A 22036-nucleotide genomic window follows, 5' to 3' on the forward strand; every position below is an offset into this window, starting at 1 on the left:
ATCTACCTTCTTCTGATTTCAATAGCTTCTTTCCACTATTTGGCAACTTTAATTTTGTAGGGCTCATGAAACTTTGTCATGTCCTCCTCCATCCTCTTGTCCAGAGAAAAAGTGCTTAGTAGCTAACATTAAATTCTTTATTTTAAAGTAAGAGTGCTTTAATATTAAAGAAAAGGTAATTTGGCCTCTGCCTTGAGTTGACATGTAAGAAGTCTCACCTTCAGTTAGGGATGAATTTTTGTTCTTGAAGTCCCCAGATTTTTGTTTATATTTACTAAGCAATGGGTCTTTCCCAAAAAAGAGCATTCCTAAATAGTAGGGTTCACCTTTTGACAAAATAGTAAAGAAGCACTGGGATAAAGAATTTCAAAGATGTGCAAAACCTTAGGGGTCACTGACATTTGTAAATGGCACCTACTGAAACCAAACGACAAGGTCAGTATCATGAGGTAGATAACCCAATGTTGAGCTGGGAAAATAGGAACATTCTGATGTGTGTTTGATGATACCATCAGAGACAAAATCAGCAATGGAATTCTTAACCTAGTTTCTCTCCTTATTACTCCATTCCTTTCCTATGTAAAACAACTAGATTATTTTTACCCTTTTTGCCTTATGACATTTTTATTCTATTATGTATCCACCTCTATTTTATTCCAAAATTAATGCTTATTAGATGCTATGTTGTGCTGTCATTTCCCAAATTAGTATTCTCAGCTCACCCCATATTTTATCACAGTTACCTAGTTTTATTCATTTAGTCAATTATTCTGTCAGTTAATAATACAACCACATATTTTTTTCCAAAAACTCTGTGCTTTCATTTTAGATTCATATGACATTTATGGTAGCAGTGCCTTTTGAATTTTGATAAGCTTAATCCAGTATGCAGCAAAGTTTTGAGTTACCTTAATGAATATATAACACAAAATTACCTTTTAGAAAGTCTGTGACTATAAATGTAACTTTCTCTTAACATATTTCTTTTTTATTTTAATATAGTCTGTCTATGGTCTACAAAATGATATTAGAAGTCACAGTCCTACCCACACACCCACACCAGAAACTAAACCTCCAACAGAAGATGAGTTACAACAACAGGTGAGTCAACCTAGAATAATGGTTTACAGAGTAGATGGTTTACAGAGTAGCCAGTATGAAGACCAGATGTTGATGTTAATAGGAGATATTTTAAAAACTGATTTGTAAGATTGTATTTAAAATGTAATTTTAAGATATGTATTCTCTTGAAAATTTATTAATATAAGGAGATAGTTTTCAAAACTCTTCCCTTGTTATTTCTCCAAATCCTTTTTCCTCTAACTAATTTTTAAAAATCACACACACTGACTCATAGATGATTCCATTATTGAGTTAGTTTATATTCCATAATTCTGTTCTAAAAAATGAGAAGACAATAGGTTGGTGACATTTAGATCATGTGTTTTCCACCTCCAGTCATGTGATGTGATCTTCACAAGAGTGCTCAACCTTGTTTCTGCAGTACTGATCTCTAGAATCCTCTTGAAGTTTTTCCTCATTAGCACTGATGAGCAGATATATTGCTTCTTGGTATAGCAATGGTATAAATTGCTTCTGTTGCATCTGTTGATGAATAAATAGCTTTGGCTGCAGTATTTCAAAGGCAATACCAAGTGTCTCTTATCAATTCATCATCAAATCTCTTGGTTAGTTGTCATGAGACTTTTTCTCCTTTTGCTTATTTCTTCCTACCAACTATGTAATACATACTTTTCCTAGTATATTTATAATCACCTTGAAGGAAAAGTAACTCAGAGAGTTTTAAATTTCCACATGTTGTTATGTCCCTGTGAGAATTTGCTCTGAAATGTTGATAAAGTTATTCTTAAAACAAATATCATTGATGCTTTTGTTGGGCTAGTATTAGGAAGTAGGGTTTATCTTGAAATTATAGTAACAAATAGCAAATACATTTATTTTCTGAATTCACTGTTTGATGGAGAAATGTGATTCAAATTTGGATAATTACCATGAATAAATGCTTAAAATTTCTATAATACTTTAAAAATAAAGTTATTTTGCTGATGTGGGCAGAATGTTCAACCTCACTGCTGTTCTAAAGCAATACTGGTTATGTGTTTACGGTCAAATAGAGTTTAATTTTTATTAACTCTTTCAGAGCCCTCATGTTTGGGATTTTCTATAGACTGAAATTTTCCTGTCTAGAACATATTCTTGTTTAGAATTAATCTATTAGAGTTTAGAGTTGAAAATTGGAGAATGTCACTACTTACGTAACTACTTATCTCTTTTTTCCAGATAAAGTATTGGCAAATACAGTTAGATAGACATCGGTTAAAAATGTCAAAAGTTGCTGATAGGTAAGTGTTGCAACCATGCTCATATAAATTAAAAAATGTTCAGATGACAATTAAATGTGTTCAGTATGAACTGGTGGGAGGAGAACTGATATAATTTGAACCCTGTAAGAAATGTTATTTTCTTTTCCCTTTTGAACATAGAAAATTTTCACAGAGCTCTTTTGTTGCACTTCAAATGACAGAATGATCATTATTATCTTAGGTCTCTAGAGGCCCAATCTTTGTGCAACCACAATCAAATACAGAAGATAATTCCAAGGAATTGAATCTTTTCACTCCTGCTAGGAGAAATAAAACTCAATTCATTAAGTTACTTGTTGGCAACTTAGAAACTTTCTGTTAATTCTTCTTAACATTTATACTACTCAGTTACTTTATGACTTCAGAATTTGAATTAAGCTTAGATTTTTACATATTTTCTTCATTCAAATCTGTTAAGACATTTCTATTCTGTACTTTGAGGCATTGCCAAATCTTACCTCTGCAGTGTTTTTCCTCTTCTTTCTCCCTTTATTTTGTTTTAAAAACAGATTTTTTTCCCCAAAAAACCGTGTTGTAAGTGATTCCCCCTTTACCTAATTCCTGTAAATACTGTTGACAAAAATTGCCTTTTAACCGCTTCTCCAAGTTGAGCTAACATCTGTTCTGCTGTGGGTAGGCTAGTTGACCAAGGGTTGGAATTGCTCCTTGGCACTTCCTTTCTATACACTGACCTTTTCCATTTTGTCTCATTTTAATTACATTAAAATGTCTCATTTTAATTCATATTGCTAAGGCATTGGGAAAGATGGAATCCTTAACCACATTTATCTTCAAAGAAGCATGACAACTGCTATCAGATTTTATTCTATAAGCAAGCAAGAATTCCTTGGCCAGATGTTTTTATAGTGTGTCCCTTACAAAGATCAGTTTTACCTCAACCAGAAAACTAAAGAAAATGAAAATGTTTCTTTTTCTCAAGTCTGCTAAGTTACACAGAACAGTATGTAGAATATGACCCGTTTCTTGTGCCACCTGACCCTTCTAACCCATGGTTGTCTGATGATACTACCTTCTGGGAACTTGAAGCAAGGTAAGTGACATTTTCTCTTCCTTCCAAATATTTCACTTATTTCAGGATTTGAGTGATATAAAAAGACTCCTACAGCAGACTAATTGTAAAAGTAATTTTACTCTGTGTCTACATTAACCATGATATAAAGCTCTTGTTCAAGGCAATGGTTTTTGAAACTTAGATGTTTGCGTTATATTAGATTTGCATTTCCAGAAAGATTGGCACAAAAAAAAATCAGATGTGCAAGGGTTTCAAGGTCGACTAGTTAGGATCTTTAGTTCTTAAAATTTAGGTCATTGTTTTCAGCTTCCTTGAAAATCCACATAGCCACAAAGGTCCATCTATTCAAGTAAAACGAATGCTAAATCCATGCTTAACTTAAGCCCAATACAAGTATGATGCCTTTATAAATTCTGTTTTGGAGCAAAATGAATTTACCATAAACACTCTAAGAGAAACTGACAAGTGTCTGACTTCTTAAGAAAACCAGAACACAATTTAAGACTCCCTGGTTTCTTTCATCAGCTATATAAGAGAAGAATTATATCACCAATCTTGATAGAGTCATAAAAAGATCACTGCATACCCCTTCACAGAGTGAGGATTTAGTATTCTGCAGCACTTAGCTAGATTGCATTTATGGACCTTCTCTTGCTTTTATGTCCATTCAGTGGTTCTCAAATGCTTGACAAGTATATATCTCTTCATCCCTAAGTTCTTAGTTTTATAGATGTGAAAGTTGGAATCCCAAAATGTTGTGACTCAGCCAGGACTATGTCATACATTTAATCAACAACAAAGTCATAAACCAGAATGTAAGCCTTTTGATTCTCAATGCATTTTCCTCCAGTACAGTGTGCCACCATGAGACTTCATAGTGTAGTGGTTAAGAAATTGAGTCCTGGGGTCAGAATGTCTGGAATACTACCTATTTGACATTGGAAAGTTATAACCCTCTATCTTTGACTTCCTCATTTATAAAATAAGAATTATAATAGTACCCATCTCAAAGTTGCTGAAGAAATCTAAAAGAGAATCCATCTCTTGACATTTAATGCTTAATAAACGTTAGACTTTTTATTAATGCCTAACTTTCATCTCACTATAATTTCATGCAGAGTCATCAATCAGAGGGTTTTTTTTTTTTTCCTGAAAAATATGTTAAAAATGGGAGCCTCAAAGAATATATGATTTTGAGGGGAAATGTAATAGCAGAATATAGAATTTATAATGAAAGGAGTATATTTGGCTTTGTTTTATTTTCTATAGCAAAGAACCAAGTCAGCAGAGGGTAAAACGATGGGGTTTTGGCATGGATGAAGCATTGAAAGATCCAGTCGGGAGAGAACAATTCCTTAAATTTCTAGAGTCAGAATTCAGCTCAGAAAACTTAAGGTAAGACATGTTGTTTGAATCTTATATTCTAAGCAAGAGTGACCTTCTTATGATGAGTCTGGTGATTTTGCACTCGACAGACCAGTTACTATCCCACCAACATCATAATGAAGCTATGGACCTATTGAATTTCTGCCTCTTGATAGAGGAAGAAAAGGTAATGAAGGCAAAGCACTTTGTCCAATATTATCACTTCTTCATAATGGTTTATTTTACACTGTCTCCTGATCTTTCAACTATGTAAATCTGATGCATTTGAAATGGACTGCATAAAGAAGTATCAGACTAGTACTTGGCAAAACAAAGAATCATCAATAATGCATATGTAGTTTAATTAACATATCACCTATTTATCATATTGGTCTTCTTTGTGTATTGCATCTCAGGTAAGATCTAGAAAAGGAAATCAAGTGCCTGTATAAAATAACTTGAAACAAAATGATGGAGGCAGTGCATTTACTTCGTACATTTAAACACAGCCTCAGGGCAGTTGAGAGCAGTACCAGACTGAGCTGTTAGCGTCTGCTAGAGAGGTGTGTATCCTGCTTATCTGTTGTAAACATCATCCTTACATATTTTTGAAATTTTTCTGACTTAAGAGGCACCTGGAAATTGAATTTTTAAATGTGAGACACTGGAATAGATTTTAGTAGCTCTAAGATGACTGAAGTGAGCGATAACTTTCCCCTACATAATATGGTTTTTCCCCAAGCTCTTTCATTCAGTATTCTTTTGAAATGGAACTCTCTATTTTCCCATGACTTATTCAGTCCTGTGAAATCCATTTAGAGAAAGTTGCCAGCATTCCTTTATTTTCACTGTAACTTAGCAGTTCCAGAATCATCACATTCTTTGCAGGAGATTTAAGAGATACCCAAACCAAACCATTTAGAAGAACATAGAATTTTGACCGATGTCCCATGAATTAAGCAAGTTGACCACAGGCAGAATCTGGAGAAATTTAATTATGCCTGTCATAGGTTTCAGGCACGCAGCTTCCTATTCTTTTTCAAGTTTACTGAAACTTGAAAGCTTGACCAGGGTTTCAAGAGGTCTGCAGGTGCTAAGGATTTTTTTGGACCTAAATAATATTTACTGTCATAAGGTCACATCATCAGTTATTGAGTACAGAATGCTTTAGAAAATAATGCAGAGATAAATCTAGTTTTAGTCTTTTATGGAGTTTCCTCTAATTCTGTTTTTGAAAAAAAATGCTATCATCATGGGTTTCATGATAAAGAAATAAATAAGCAGTACTTCACCATTATCACCCAATCAAATAAAAGTCCTTCCTGATTTTATTAGAAGTACAGCTTACGTGTGAATACAAAGATGAAAACAGATCACAACACAAAAGGATGAGTGTTAGATCTGAGAAATACAGGCGAATGGCAAACCCAGAGGGAGAGATCACTCAAAGCCTCCTCAGGGAAGGAGATGCTGCTGCTGCTGCTGTCACTTTAGTCGTCTCTGGCTCTGTGTGACCCCATAGACGGCAGCCCCCCAGGCTACCCCATCCCCGGGATTCTCCAGGCAAGAACACTGGAGTGGGTTGCCATTTCCTTCTCCAATGCATCAAAGTGAGAAGTGAAAGTGAAGTCGCTCAGTGGTGCCCGACTCTTAGCGACCCCATGGACTGCAGCCTTCTAGGCTCCTCCGTCCATGGGATTTTCCAGGCAAGAGTACTGGAGTGGGGTGCCATTGCCTTCTCCGTGATAAGGAGATAACCAGGTGAAAAAGGAAGAGGAAAGAGACTTTGGGACTAAAAGATTAGCATGTGCAAACTCTCTTTCATGAATGAAATTGATCACTGCTGATTTTTTCCATGCCTTATCTTATTTCCATTTTTATTTCAACAATCCTGTAACACACTAAATTGCCTGATAAATAATTGCATATATGAATTGTAAGAAAATGTATAAATATCATCCAAAAGGCTTTCTGCCCTATATTTTGAAAATACAGAATAATTGCATTTGAAGTAGTCCCAGCCCTAATTCTATAGAGCTTGGATATTTCGTATTTTTATGGAAGAAATGTTTAGTTCTGGAAAGGTAAATGCTTGTGTATATTTTTGCAGCCTGGAATCTCCCTTTCCCATTTCTTCCTTTAATTTAAATGGCCCATGTTTATGTCCTTCCCTACTGTGTTAGGAAAATAGGGGCTGGATATACCAAGAATCAGAGGTTATATAAAAATGTTGCAAATAGACAGCAGACATAAGTACCTACCAAACGCTATTTTTAATTTTGGTCTAAACTGATCATCTGGAAATAGATTTATTGTGTTTAATTAGAATGATTTCTTAAATCTGAACTAAATTGCTTTTAAAGTCCCTTTTTTCTTTGTAAGCATTATAATCTGTTAATATTTTATTGCATGTTATGTTGAAATAAAAACAAAGTTATATAAAAAAGAAACATTACATATTTCTTATGTAGTGACATATATATTTCTTGGGTATATACTGTAGGTCTGTTATATGTTTCCCTACTAAGAACAGATAGATAGATACAGACGTCAAGTCTTGAACACCTAGTATATGCCATGTGTGCGTGTTTGCCTAGTCGCTTCAGTTGTGTCCACTCTTTGCAGCCCTAGGGACTATAGCTCGCCACTCTGTCCATGGGATTCTCCAGGCAAGAATACTGGAGTGGGTTGCCATGCCCTCCTCCAGGGCATCTTCCCAACCCAGGGATTAAACCCGCATCGCCTGCGTCTCCTGCATTGCAGGCAGATTTGTGACCCACAGAGCCACCTGGGAAGTCCAGTGTATGCCATACCATGTTGTGCTTTATATTCACTACTTTTATAAGTATGCCATGCCATATTTTGTATTTATTGTTTCTGATTATCATTCAACTAATCATCACTTCAAACATAAAATTTAAATATTAGTATCTTTGCCCCATTGGACAGGCAAGCAAAATATGAATAGAAGTTAAGCATCTTTACAAGTCAGATTGCTAATAATTGCCATCCTAGGCTTTCTATAAACCAATACTAAGCTTCTGTCCACTGCTCTTCCTGTTTCTGCCTAGGTATCTGGTGTCACAGACCAAGAGAGACAAAACAGTCCATTTAACCAGCAGGGCTAATTACACCTAAATACATCTCAGTGCATCTTATTTAGCATCTGCTATTTATGGAAGTATGGCACTCATGTGAGCATTTTCTTCAGGTATTGAGACAAAAAATAGTCAAGAAATACTGCTCATTGATAAGTACTTATTTCTCAAATAGAACTTCTATTCTCACTTGGTGTGCTTTTGCTCATTCCTCTTTCAGGTAAACAGAGTAAGTACCAAGTAAATTCAGTAATATGAGAGTTATATGATATGAGTGCCTAAAAATGTCTCAAGCACTTCAAAAGTGCCCTTTACATAATTTATCTCATTTTACCTAATGGAAACCCAGTGAGATAGGCATTATTATCCCATTTTGCTGATGAAAAAAAAAATCAAGGCTCAATGACATTAAGATAATTCCTCATATTCCAGCTTTCATATATTAAGGGGGGAGTGGAGTTTTAGTGAGTTCCCTTTACATTCTACTAAATTATTGCAATGATGACTATGCTGAGGATAAGAAAAACAATGATGCATTTAGTGAGGCATTCAAGAGAGTGCTTTTGAGAATGTCATCTGCTGCAGATCTGGGAGCAAACCCTATATATGGCACTCACAGTGGGCAACTTAAATAAGTGACTTAGTCTTCATATATTCAGATTTCTCTGAAGTGGGGGAAATATTAGCACATACTCTATAAAGTTGAAGGGATTGCATGTTTTAATATAGCTAAATCACTTAGAATAGTGCCTGCACTTAGAGTGTAGGTGCTGTCATTATTACCTCCTCAGCCCTTTGATTTCTCATCTATAATTTCAAGTCTATTTAAGATGTCACTGCATCTGTGTACCTTCCTAGAATTCCCTTTTCCAGTGCAGTAGTTGCCCCAGCAGATGGGCTCCTTCCTGCTCAGCATTCCCAGACTGTCTGGTTTGTGCCTATTCCTTGAGAATCTCTCATATGCTTCCTTGTATTATGGTCATTTGAATGGTGTATCTTTGCTAGTTTAAGAACAAAGACATTCTTTTTATCTGTATGTTCAAAGAGTGCTGAAATGAACTTCTTGTTGTTGTCGTTCAGTCTCTTAAGTCATGTCCGACTCTTTGAGACACCATAGACTTCCCTGTCCTTCACTATCTCCCAGAGTCCACTCAAGCTGATGTCCATAGATTTGGTGATGCCATTCAACATCTCATCCTCTGTCACCCCCTTCTCCTGCCCTAAGTCTTTCCCAGCATCAGGGTCTTTTCCAAAGAGCTGGGTGGCCAGAGTATTGGAGTCTCAGCCTCAGCATCAGCCCTTCCATTTAGGATTGACTGGTTTAATCTCCTTGCAGTCCAAAGGAGTGACTCTGAAGAGTCTTCTCCAGCACCACAGTTCAGAAGCATCAATTCTTCAGCTCTCAGCCTTCTTTGTGGTCTAACTCTCACATCCATACATGACTACTGGAAAAACCATAGCTTTGCCTATTCAGACCTTTGTCAGCAAAGTGATGTCTCAGCTTTTTAATATGCATCAATTATAACACTTAGGCTCCTTCAGATTGCACATAGCATTCCTATTAGATTGCACATTGTCAGAACCTGTATTTAAAAAAGAAATGGTCTTGACCCTTGCCTTCTGAAAGCAAAAACATTTAAGATATAGTCCATATTGGATTATCTGATACCTGTCTATAGGAAAATGGTACCTAGAAACTGGAAAATTACTAGATTAAGTAATATTTGATATCCTAATTCTAGCTCAACTTCTTTATTGCTTATTTTTTGAACTTTCCCTAATCCCTAAGTTTAAAACGTAATAGTTATGAAGGGACTGCTTATCCCCTTCTACTTCTGTTAAAACTCTATACCCTGTGTTGTGTGTTAGTTGCTCAATCATGTCAAACCCAGGTCTGCTGCATTGCAATTAGACTCTTTACAGTCTGAGCCACCAGAGAATCCCCTGTAGCTTGTAGTCATTCATCTCTGTGGTCATCTTCTCCATATCAGGATCACATCTGGCCCCTATTGAGGATAACAGATCTAGTACTTCCTTTTTCAAGTGTCCTTTTTGTTTGTTTGTTTAAAGACACTATTATGACATACATATTCATGTTTCATCATTATTTCTAGGTCTAAACAAAAAGATATAGGGCAAAATTGTAAAAAATGGAACCCATTAATATGATGTGGCTTTTTATTAGACATTGCTATTTGCATTTATCAACCAGAGTATGTCCTGGTGTTCTTTCCTTTCAGGATAGACTATATTCTATACAGAAGGACATAAAATATATATTTTATATTTAGAAGTAGGTCAATATTATTTTTTCCAGAGCTTCTGAATTGCTATGATGCCTCTGCAGATTTAAGCCTTTTGAACAATTACATGTGAAAGCTTGCTGCTTCTGTCATTTCATAAGTCTCGGAATTAAATAGCCTAAAATTAGTTACTTGCCCTGATTTCTCCAGCTAGGGCATTTTCTAATCTGTGTCCAGGCCTCTTTTCATTCCAGTAAAGCTTCATGGTAATTCCCTTACCAGGGAAAGCAGAAAATCCTCTCCATACTAACCCCTCATTGCTCAAATGGACCAAAGAGCCAAAAAATAGAGTATGTGGTGTACTTTATGCCCCCAGTCAGATGATCCATGTCACTGCCTCTAAATCCCTTCAAACTCCTCTTCTGGTCTAACAAAAGGTTCTTCAGTACTGCTACATTGTTCCAGTAAAAATTTGAGGTTGTGTGGAATCAGGGCCTGGCAGGTCTTCCTTTCAGTGTGTGTGTGTGCTCAGCGGCTCAGCCGTGTTCGACTCCTTTTGGCCCCATGGACTGTAGTCTGCTAGGCTCCTCGTCTGAGCCACCTGGGAAGCCCCTGATTTTCAGAGAACACCTAAAAAGGATTGTTTCCAATATTTCCTTTCCCCAAATGTTATATCTTTGAATACAACTAATAAAAAAATCAGTAGAAGCCTGCTTCTGGACGCCCTCAGAGAAAATTAGCTTATTGTTTTGCCTCACTGTGAATTATATGATAAGTCAATATTTTAAGAATTTTCAGACTATGAGACATCAGACATCAGATTATGTCTCATTTTGTGTAGATTCTGGCTAGCAGTGGAGGACCTGAAGAAAAGGCCTATTAGAGAAGTTCCCTCTCGAGTTCAGGAAATATGGCAAGAATTTCTGGCTCCAGGAGCCCCCAGTGCTATTAACTTGGATTCTAAGAGCTATGACAAAACCACACAGAATGTGAAGGAGCCTGGACGATACACTTTCGAAGATGCTCAGGTTGGTACATGGATGGAACTCATATTGCATCACAAATGTGCTCCTGAGAAGTTGAAAGTTGAGATACTTTTGTTTTATTTTCATTATAATCTGTGGCTATGTCTAACATTTTCAATTTAGGGGTGTGTGTGTGTGTGTGTGTTCGCGTGTGCACGTGCTAAGTCGCTCAGTCATGTCCAACTCTGCGACCCCATGGACTGTAGCTGCCAGGATCCTCTATCCATGGGGTTCTCCAGGCAAGAATACTGAAGTGGGTTGCCATGCCCTATTCCAGGGGATCTTCCCAACCCAGGGATCAAACCCAGGTCTACTACATTGTAGGTGGATTCTTTACCATCTGAGCCACCAAGGAAGCTGTATGTAAAACAATTAAATGATCTATAAGAAAACGGAGATACTTTAAAAAGAAGAGTTTTTAAAGCCTGGGGATTTTTGTAAATTTGAATGTTTTTACGTGAAAATTTCTAGAAGGGAAATATTTTAAATATTTGAAAGCTTTTTACTTTAGTTTCAACTCTGATACCTCAGTAACACATACTTGAACTCTTTAACTTATCTTCTAATATGGAGAGTCTGTGATTCTGACCTTCCTAAATAATATATTATTATGAATAGTCAGAACTGAATTAAATTAGCTTAAAGTTATGTAAAACTCAAACCTGTTTTGTCTCTGATGACACAACGAAACAGTAAAAACCAGTTTTGTCTCTGATGACAAACTGAAACAGTAACTTTAGGCATTTTTAAATTTTCCAAGTTACTTTTTTAGTCTACAAAAAGAAGGAAAATGAAATTGATATTAATATATTAACTTCCTAAGACATAGTTTTATTTAAGTGTGTTTTTTTTTTCCTGAAACTGGATGTACTTGTCTCCTTAGAAGTAATTTTAGTTTCTACTTTCTCTTAAAAAAGTATATTGTGCTCAAGAGGAAAAATAAATGTGTAATGAGAGGATATCATTTCCTAATGATGTGTTGAAATTGGCTTTTAAACCTGAACAAACATGTTTCATAATTTCTTAAAACCTATTTTAGAGAAGAATGTTAGCTCTAAAAAGTGTCTTATTTTTTAAATAGCTATGTTACTAAGAGAAAATATAGAAGATGAAGCGTGAGGTACAGAAATTTCCTTTCTTATTTTTACTCTCAGTATAAAATATATTTATCACTGGCTTTGGTTTAAAAAGAAATGAGCCACTGTGCAGAAAACTAACACAGGTTGAAACAGCCAACCAGAAACCCATTCATTCACCCTGGCTCTGCCATGGTCTTCTATGTGGAAATAATTACATTTTATGGAGACACATGAGAGAGAGCAGGAGGAAAATTCTGTTGCTTATTTCTCTGCTGTTTTATCTTTCTTTCAATTCAAGATAAACTTTCAAGCATTTTTGTAGACTCAACAATGTGTAAAATATTTGGAATGACCTTCCCAAAAGTCTTAAAAAGAACATTTCTTTGTTATCTATGTCATTGAAAAATATTTTTGCTTAATGTGTCTTCAATAAAAGGAAAAGGCATAATTTTCTATAGAAAATATTACCACCTGACCATAGGCTTTTCTCAGTCAACCTCAGCTATTTAATCCCAGTTTTTTGTGGGTTTATAAACCCTATGTTCAAAAATATAATAATAAAAATTCTTGCCGCTGTTTAAGAAGAGATACAGTATAATAAGAAAGCAGATTCTGAAGGCAAATTGCCTGGGTTCTATTCTGAGCTCCACTCTGTGACCTAATGCAAGTACTTCTTTGTGTTTTAGTTACTTCATATTTAAAATATATATGAAAATGGTTGCCAACCTTGTTGAGGTTTTGTGAGAATATAATTAACTAAGAGAGGCAAGCACTTTGAAGTGTACCTGGCACATACTCAAACATATTTGAGCACTTGCTATGCATTCCCTCATACTTTGCTAAATGTTGATCATTCCTCAAATCCTGACAATAACTCTAGTTTATAGACTAGAAGACTGAGGCTCAGAGAAGTGAAGAAAATTGTCAAAATTAACATGTTTGTGAGTGGTAAATCTTGAGCAAGATAGGACCTGAATCCCAAAATGCGTGAGTCCAAAATAAAACATCATCCCACTTTTCCAACAACAAATTCTGATACAGTTCCAAATGTACCATACTTTTGGAGATGAACCTTGGGCTAGAGCCTGAATGTCAGGATTATTGAGGATTAATCCTGAATGTCATTAAGTGGATTCACAGTAACTACAAATCATTACTGGTGTATTTAAAACCAGGAAACTAAGTCATCTCTTAAAATATATGTTTTCTCCAAACAAGTAGACACTGGGACATTCAGGATACTCTCAAATAGTTCAGAACTCTGTCTCTAACAGACTAGAATGAGCAAGGAGCATTTATGCTCCCTTGGGCTGCAATAAACCAAAGCAGAATCTCCTTGGATTGGGCCAACATTGAATTAAATGAATTTTTTTTTCTTTTGTCTACCAATATTCATCTTCGAAACAAAACATTACAAACTGATTAGGATTAAATTATCGAATATTTACCTAATATATTTCAGAATAAGTCAAAACATGCATACAAATTAGGACATTAAGTAATTAAATATCACAAAATTTATTTCTGGACTTATGCTCTGGCCTAAAGTAGATTTGCATGACAATCTTCACCAATGAGATGATTCATTTGGAAAGTCTGAACCCTCCAAGTACATATAAATGCCAAGGTATCTAGAATGATTATTGAATCCTGACTTTGCATCATTCTGTTTTGGCTTAATCTTAAGAGATAGCAGATTTATTTATCTTAATGGTCTATATAAATCAACAACTTGATTTGAAATTATGTGATGACAGTCTACTAACTAAATCCCATTTTTTTAAGGACTGGATTTGATTTGCCTCCTCCATAGTTTCCAAACCAGTTTAAACATGGATCCTGAAGTAAAAGAATAAATTTGAAGGTCTAAATTGCTCTATAAGCATAGAAAATATTCTCATCAGCATTATCATTATTACAGATTTGTTTTTGAATCGGATGTTGCATTCTTATCACAGTATTTGATTTTTCCTGAGAAATAATAAAAAGGCGCTTCAACCATTATTTCTTTTTAGGAGCACATTTACAAACTGATGAAAAGTGATTCATACCCACGTTTTATAAGATCCAGTGCCTATCAGGAACTTCTACAGGCAAAGAAAAAGGTATTGGTTCTTTGTGAACTTTTATGACTTAGTTCTCAGTTATAGTTATTTGGAGTAGTTATCTCTGCTGGGACCACAGTATTGGACAAATGGTAAGTGGATATACTCCAAGACCCTTCCCCAAACCCCTGCCTTTTATCAGGGTCATTTAAGTTGTATGTGTTTCTGCCTGTTGATTGCTTATTTTCTTTATTGCGTGTCTGTCCTGGCAGATGTCCATGCTTTACAAGGTTTTTAAGATGCTGTTCTCATGTTTCATGTTAGTCTTCTGTATGCCAGTTTAAGGAAATAAGAAAATACAATAAAGAAAAGAACAATGCCATCAGATCAAAAACTCAAGGAGGATTTTCCTCATCCTGTAACCTGGAATGTATGTATATGCCTCATAACTCATTTTTTGCCTATGATAGTTGCCAAAATGCAGCAACTATCAGTAAACTAAATGTTTGCTTCAAAATATTTTCATTTGGCATTTATCCTGAGTCACTTAGTATCCCTGCAATGAGACTGCATACCTAAGAGCTCCTAGCATATTTTTGAAGAACTGCAGTATGCTACATTGTTCAATTAATGTTTATAATCAAAGTCTCACTGCCAGTAACACCTTATTAATCAGTTTAACAGAAAATGGAAAATCTGGATGTAAACATCAATATCATTCATTGTTTTGTAATATTAAAATAGTCCATAGCTTCTTGAAATTCTGAGATGAAATAATTTTGTATAATTCATGATCATCACTTAAGCTAATGATATTTTTCAAAGTCCATTGACTTTACAACCAGACAGTTTCACTGACCAGTACAGCAACCACCAGCACATGCAATGGTTTAAAATTAGTTAAGATTACATAAAACTCTAACCAAATTTCTCCTACTCAATGGCCACAGCTAAAGACTTTTGAAAGTATAGAATGAAATTTCCATGCTTTCAGAAAGTTCTGTTGGACAGCAGTGGTCTCCAGAATTAATGATATCAACAGAAATTTAGTACCAGTAGAAAATTATGAGGACATTCTGAACATAAGCCACTGGATTTTCAATAGTGTAGGCTTTGAAGATGTCAGCATAAAACCTAAACATATCTACTTTATTTCAGTGTCATTCGCTTTTGCTTGAAATCACATCATTTTGTTTGCACAAGAAGAGTTTTGGTGTTATAAATATAAGCGTTAGTGCAAACAGAGCCCACGCCCTGTGACAAGAGGCCTTCGGTGGCAGCTCTCCTGTTTTCCTGATCCCTGTGATTTAGAACATGAATTTGGTGTTGCGTCATTTCATCACCCTGTCTTTTTCTGCCTTTTTTTTTCTGGCTTTTGCCTTCCTTCCTTTCTTCCTTCCTTCTCTCTCTCTTTTTCTCTCAGTTTGTTATTTTTCTTTGCCCTGCCCAACCCCACACATGGACCGCAGAACATGTTTTGAAAACTTTGCACAGAATGTGGTAAGTTTTCATTTTTAAAGAATTGCAAATCATGAAGTCCAATTGGGAAATGTTCCCAGTTTCAAGCCCCATCTTCCATCTTGCATCCTCTGATGTAACAGCAAAAGTATTTATTGTCTTTATTCAAGTTCAGAACTTCCTACTTACCTTTCTGTCCCAGCACTTCCTAGAGTAGATAAAGATATGTGAAAATCTGTATGTATCAAACTAAGACTTGGAAAGTAGTGGGTACTATGATACATAAAATGAAGAAATAACTATTTATATTTAATATTTATTCTATATATCTCTGTCTTTGTTAACAATAGTGCATGTATTTCTGTACTCTTTCCCTTAGCTCTTCCTAAGGCTTAAAAGATTAAGAACTACGAAGGTTCTGTGTCTCTTACTTTTGCAAAGAGAAAATTACTTATTTAACAGTGTAAAGCCAGAGCCAGACTCAGTATGAATGGGGGTTGGTGACAATATATGCCCACCAAAGACCCACTAGTATGCCTTTCTCATTCGTTATTTTTCAGCAAAGTATTGAAAACTATTGCATAAATCATCCAGGAAACCAGTTGTTTTCCTACCAGTGTTTTCTTAGTATCTTGCCATGTGTTTTAGTGATATATTTGTTTGTGAGATTCTTTTTTTTTTTTTTTTTTTTGGTATTGTGCCAGTGCCTTTGGAACTTTCTGACATTGTATAAGCTCAAACTAAAGCCTTCAACACATTTATTTTTATAGGGCAGAAACATCCCTATTTTCCCATGCCATAAAAACTGTACACCAACACTGAGGGCCAGCACTAACCTGTTATGAAAAGAGGTAGAAAAATCTTGGTTTATACTCCAGTTTGTCTGCATTGTCTGTTGAGTTGTGTGGTCAGCTCCATGCTGCTGCTGCTGTGGGTGTGTGTTGTGGCTTTTGCTGTGATGGCCAGTTAAGTGGAGTTATGTGTGTTGAAATGTAAGCTAATTGGATTCAGCAAAAATACTGTTTTTGTTTTTAGTCTCCTTCAAGGATCCTTGTGGTGGGGAATGTTAATCAGTTCTTTTTATGAATTCCCAATTAAAAGACTTTAAAAAGCAGTATATACTTTGAACATTCATTGTGATTGCACAAATTAAAGGACTGGAAAATGAAGGACTCCAAGAATTAATCACACTATTAACTTCCCAAAATTTTGGCTGGATCTTTTGGAATCTCTGACCTTTAACAAAAATTTTTCTTAAGCATGCCTCATAAGTCACCATGGGAAGATAAAGACAATGCTAAAGAAATGCCTCAAGATTTTGCTGGAGAAAGTCACCATAGGATGTTGCACAGTGCTCTGTGTATTGTTTAAGAATTGTTTCAAATTCATTCTTTTCTAACATAGTGCTGACAGAATATTGTTCTTGAGATTGGATTGGAAATTGCTGTGATATAATTAAAAACATTTAATGTAACTTAAGGAAGATGGAAAGGGAAAGCAAAATGGCTGTCTTTCCTCCAACACCATCCCTACATCTGACCAACTTCCTCAAATCTTAAAGTAGCACCACATTGTCATTCATTGCAAACCTTAAGAAAAGATCAATAGAAAATAAGAGGAGTGAGGAAGTAATCCTATGCACCTTCAATCAAAATTTATACACCAAGTGCCAACTAGACTCCAGACATTGTACTATATCTTAAAAACAAGACCTTAATTGCTATGGTACATAATGATATAACCAAAATATTATGATATACAGGAGAAAGATAAACTATTTCTAATTATTAGGGTAAATAAGTAGAGTCCATGAATAATATGAGAATTTCCAGAAGTTACTTTTAACTGGGTAAATAGGATTTCATTAGGCTGAGAAAGGCAACCATCTTTTTAAGGAGAATGGTACAAAAGGCTGAGATTACTGAAGAAAGATAAGTTGAGTAACATTCATACCAGAACATGTATATACACACAACATACTGATAAATTTCAGATAACCTTCAGACACAGTTATTTAAGGTTAATCCTTTTCCATCCAGGAAAATGAAAAGTAATATCTTTATTGAATACTTTGTTTTGATAGTACTCTAAAGAAATGGAGTAAAAAATTAGAAAGGCTCTCTAATTTCCTCAGTAGATTACAAATTACTACATTTATTTGATTAGTCATGAGAAGTGAATTTCTATCCTGAAAATTATTTTTATACAAAAAATTAAAAATATTATACTGTATACCATTAAATCTTTTGATGGTTAATTTCTATTTAAAGTTCCCTTTAACTTTCTATTTTCATTTATTTTTTTATTTCCTCTCGGTTCAGTGTTCTTCAATATTATGATTCCTTTTAGAGTCAGCAGTTGTGATAGGCATCTGAAGTACTTACATAATAAATTTTATGGGATGCCTTTATAGAATCAATAAAATGATTTTAACACAAGATAATGAATGAGTGGTTTTATTATAACTAAATAGAAATAATGGAGGAAAGATAGAGTTTAAATAAACATTTTAAAGGAGTTCTATGTGAAAGTTGCTCTGGTAAATATAAGGAAGCTATGAGATAAAGTGTCTAAGAAATGAACTTGGGGAAATACTTTTAAACAATATGTAGACTCTGAAAGGACCTGGAGGAAGTGAGATAATGATAGTAACTCACGTTCATTGAGTACCTGCCATGTGCCAGGCTCTTCACTAGGTACTTTATATTATCTAATTAAATTTAATCTGAACCTGCTAGTTAGGTAATATAATACTCATTATTTTACCCATTTTATAAGTGAGAGAAAGTCAGGACTAGAAGGAAATTTTTCTAACTTTAAATTCATTACTTTATAGAGTACTCATTTTCTTCCTATTATACCCAGCACTGGAAACCTGAAATGTTAATATTTAGGCTTGAAACCCAGTCTCACACTTTCTTGCCATATGAATTTTTAGAAGTCAGTTAAACTGCTGCACCTCAATTTCTTCATTTACAATTTCTTTAGCCAGAAATAGCTGTAAATAGTACTTGTATAAATAGATTTAAGAAACTCTTTAAGCATGCTTTTGAAACATGCTTTATTTGCTTAAATTGCATCAGAAATATCTTCCAGGTCATTTCATATTCTACACAATTCTGTTTATTGGCTGCACAACATTCCTCTGAATGGATATACCTATAATTTATTTTTCTATTCCTCTATTGATGGAAATTTATGATATTCTTTTTTCTTTCTTTCTTTATTCACTGCCAGTATAGCTCAAAGTGTCATAGGCATTCATCAAGTTAAATATTGATTTTTTCTTATAAAAAATTGAATTGCTCAGTTAAATAGAATACAAAATTACAAAAGAAGAGATGTCTATTTATTTTTCTCTCTCTTATCATTTTGTTTGCCCTGATGCAAGAGATACATATACTAGAAGGGAAAATAACTTGGAGAAGGCAGATATCATAGTTTGTATTCTTAATTTCCAAAGCACTTGTATTATACATTAATTAATAGCAGTCTTCCTTGTCAATTAGTTTTCAATCTATGAAGAATTACAGTGTTTTCTGGCAGTTTTACACTGTTTTAAGATGCTATCTAAAACTCTATGGATTATTTCTAGTCCCTGGTCAAATTATTTTTATCTTGGTTTTATTAAACATGAAATCTGGCATGAAATTTCCTTTCCATATGCTAACAATCACCATTATTGTACACTGAGCCCACCCTTCCCGCCCGTGAATAATATAGATTCCAGGTTTTGGAAATACAACCTGACCAGTTATGGAGCAAACCTGGGAGAGGGCAGTGCTGTGTCAAATCTATTCATGCAGACTCACAACACTTGAGAAGTAACTGAACCAGCATAGATTAGAAATAGCAAATGCCCAATGGTAAAGAAGAAACATATAACTTGCACGGTTCAGCCTGAAAACTGCATCAGATTACAGTCAGAGCAGCCAGGTTATTTGGGGCTTAAAATGTTTTTTAAATCTAGAATTTTTTTTTCTTGTGAACTAAGATTATATCTCCTCGATCTCTTTTGCTGTTAGACTTTTGGTTTATTGTTTGTTTATCAATTTTCGTGTTAGGTCAGTTCTTTATTCTTCTTTCCATTAAATTTTATCTTGTGAGTTATCACATTAGGTAATTTTTTGGAGTATCTCTTTGTTATCCTGTCTTTTAACCAAGATTAGCAAATTGGCATCATTCATGCATTCATTTTAGTAGAATTATATCAATTTAGTCAAGCAAATTGCTGATTAAAATGTCATAAGAACAGAAATGAAGAGAGATCCACTACTCCAAAAATTAGCACACCTTGAAGGTAGTTGTTTATTTAGTTACGAACTTCCTCTTTTTCTGTCTTATCCACAGAAATACCATGAAAGACTGCTAAATGCCTTACTTGTTTAAAGCAACTTCCTGTCCTCAAGTCCGGTGAACTCTTTTTAAAAACAAGTAAATGAGCATGTACTTGACAAAGATCTAATGTGATTTATATGGGGAGTTCTTTGCAAAAAAAATAATCAGAAGAGGAATACGCCATTAGAAAAATAAGCAAAGGTCTTGATCGGTTTTAACAAAGGAAATACAAATAGTCAATAAATATATAAGAAAACAAAAAGAAAACCTATATTAATAACCAAATTTAATTCAAAAGGCAACAAAATAACTTTTTCCTCCAATAGATTAGTTTTTTAAAATAATAATATCTAGGATAAGAAAATTAGTGAATTCACATATTGTTCACACTTAGTAGGGATATGAATTGCTAATCATTTTCTTGCAGAGAACTTTATACAATGTGTCAAAAACTTCAAAAATATTCTCTCACATTCAATTAGTATTTCAGCTTCTAACAATTTAATTCTAACAAAACCCAGATGTTTATACACAAACAAAAATATTCATTGCATCATATAACTGCCAAAAATAAGACAGAATCTGAATATACAATTGTGAATTTCTTAAATGCATTAAGGTATATCAACCTGATGCAGTTATTAAAGAATAGATTTTAGAGCATTGGCTTTCATCTTTTTTTATCACGACCCATTACTATGACATAGTAATGCAATATGTATATGTTTGTGAGTGTGTGTGTATGTATATATAAACTGTACTTATGCATGTTTATATGTGTATAGGACTAAAATAACCTTTTAGAAATAACACATTCCCTTATTATATGCAACTTACCCTAATATGTTTTTATTTATTCTATGTTATGGGATTTTTTTCTAAATGTTGATAGCATCTTTCTAAATTGATTTCCTTTCCCACTAGTGTGATGAATTTGAACAAAATATATGTTACATGGGTAATTGATCAAAATATGATCATTTTTAATTAGCACATTACTCATAATAAGCTTTAGTACTATGCATAGTATAATTTTAGTTTTTTAAAAAAAGAAAAATATTTTTGTATAAAAAGTAGGATATATTAACATGTAAATAATTGTACTTTGAGTAATGTTTATTTCTTCTTTATATTTTTCTATGTTTTCCTCATTTTCTCTAATGGATATACGCTATTTTTATTTCAGGAAGCTATTCTTAACTAAGGAGATGAAAGTATTTGGCTTTACTTTTTCTATCTCAAACCATACAAGAAGCTACTAATAAGAACTGGTATATAAATATGTTCACAAACCATCTCTTTTAAGTACATAACAGAATTTCTTCCTGTGTTCAACATTAAATATACCACCCTCCAAACTAGCTATAGAATCCCCTTCCTTTCTTTCTTTCTCCCTCCCTCCCTTCCTTCTTTTCTTTTTCTTTCTTAATTCTCAATAATTGAGTTTTCTTTAATTTTTGAGGAACTCACACTTTTCAGTTTTGCTGAAATTATCCACTGTGTTTCAGTAAACTTACCTGAAAATTATCCTAGGGGACTTGGTTTCATTTGAAGCAGGGTTTTTCCAAACGATTCATGGGGTCGCAAAGAGTCGGACACGACTGAGCGACTGAACTGAACTGAACTGAACTCAGCTTACCTAATTCAATTCCCTCAACATATCCCCACTTAGTTTCACTGATAGCAACAACCAGGGCAAAATAAAAGTTAAAAAGACCCAAATTCTATCAGTTAATTACTTAGTAGTTAGGATGTGTCCAACATGCTCCCATTTCTCATCCTACCATGCCTCTCCTCTCCTAAAAGTTACTTGTACCAATACGTTTGAATCTCATTACCCTGGTTTCTAGAAGCTTATTCCTAAACTATGACTTCCAGTCAAGGAACTCAACTCATGCAAAGAAACAAGTACATTTTTGGACACTTCTATAGTATTAAGATTGTTTAGCAGCTATCAATTGCTTTATC

General features: G+C 34.4%; 1 protein-coding gene across 4 annotated transcripts in view; it reads left to right on the forward strand.

Moving 5' to 3' along the window:
• RGS7 (regulator of G-protein signaling 7) overlaps window positions 1-22036 on the forward strand; it is a 471995-nt gene that overhangs the window by 444576 nt on the left and 5383 nt on the right. For 3 of the 4 annotated variants that reach the window (XM_018060280.1, XM_018060278.1, XM_013970163.2), the window contains 7 exons: window positions 1003-1101; window positions 2302-2363; window positions 3325-3435; window positions 4687-4812; window positions 10965-11151; window positions 14243-14332; window positions 16501-16581. In XM_018060280.1, the coding sequence (XP_017915769.1) occupies window positions 1003-1101; window positions 2302-2363; window positions 3325-3435; window positions 4687-4812; window positions 10965-11151; window positions 14243-14332; window positions 16501-16575 (750 nt within the window). In that variant the 3' untranslated portion in view covers window positions 16576-16581. The remainder of the gene's footprint in view (window positions 1-1002; window positions 1102-2301; window positions 2364-3324; window positions 3436-4686; window positions 4813-10964; window positions 11152-14242; window positions 14333-16500; window positions 16582-22036) is intronic. The other variant, XM_018060279.1, reaches the window with a different exon arrangement.

The sequence above is a fragment of the Capra hircus genome, chromosome 16 (genome assembly GCF_001704415.2).
Source record: "Capra hircus breed San Clemente chromosome 16, ASM170441v1, whole genome shotgun sequence".
NCBI classification, from domain to species: Eukaryota; Metazoa; Chordata; class Mammalia; order Artiodactyla; family Bovidae; genus Capra; species Capra hircus.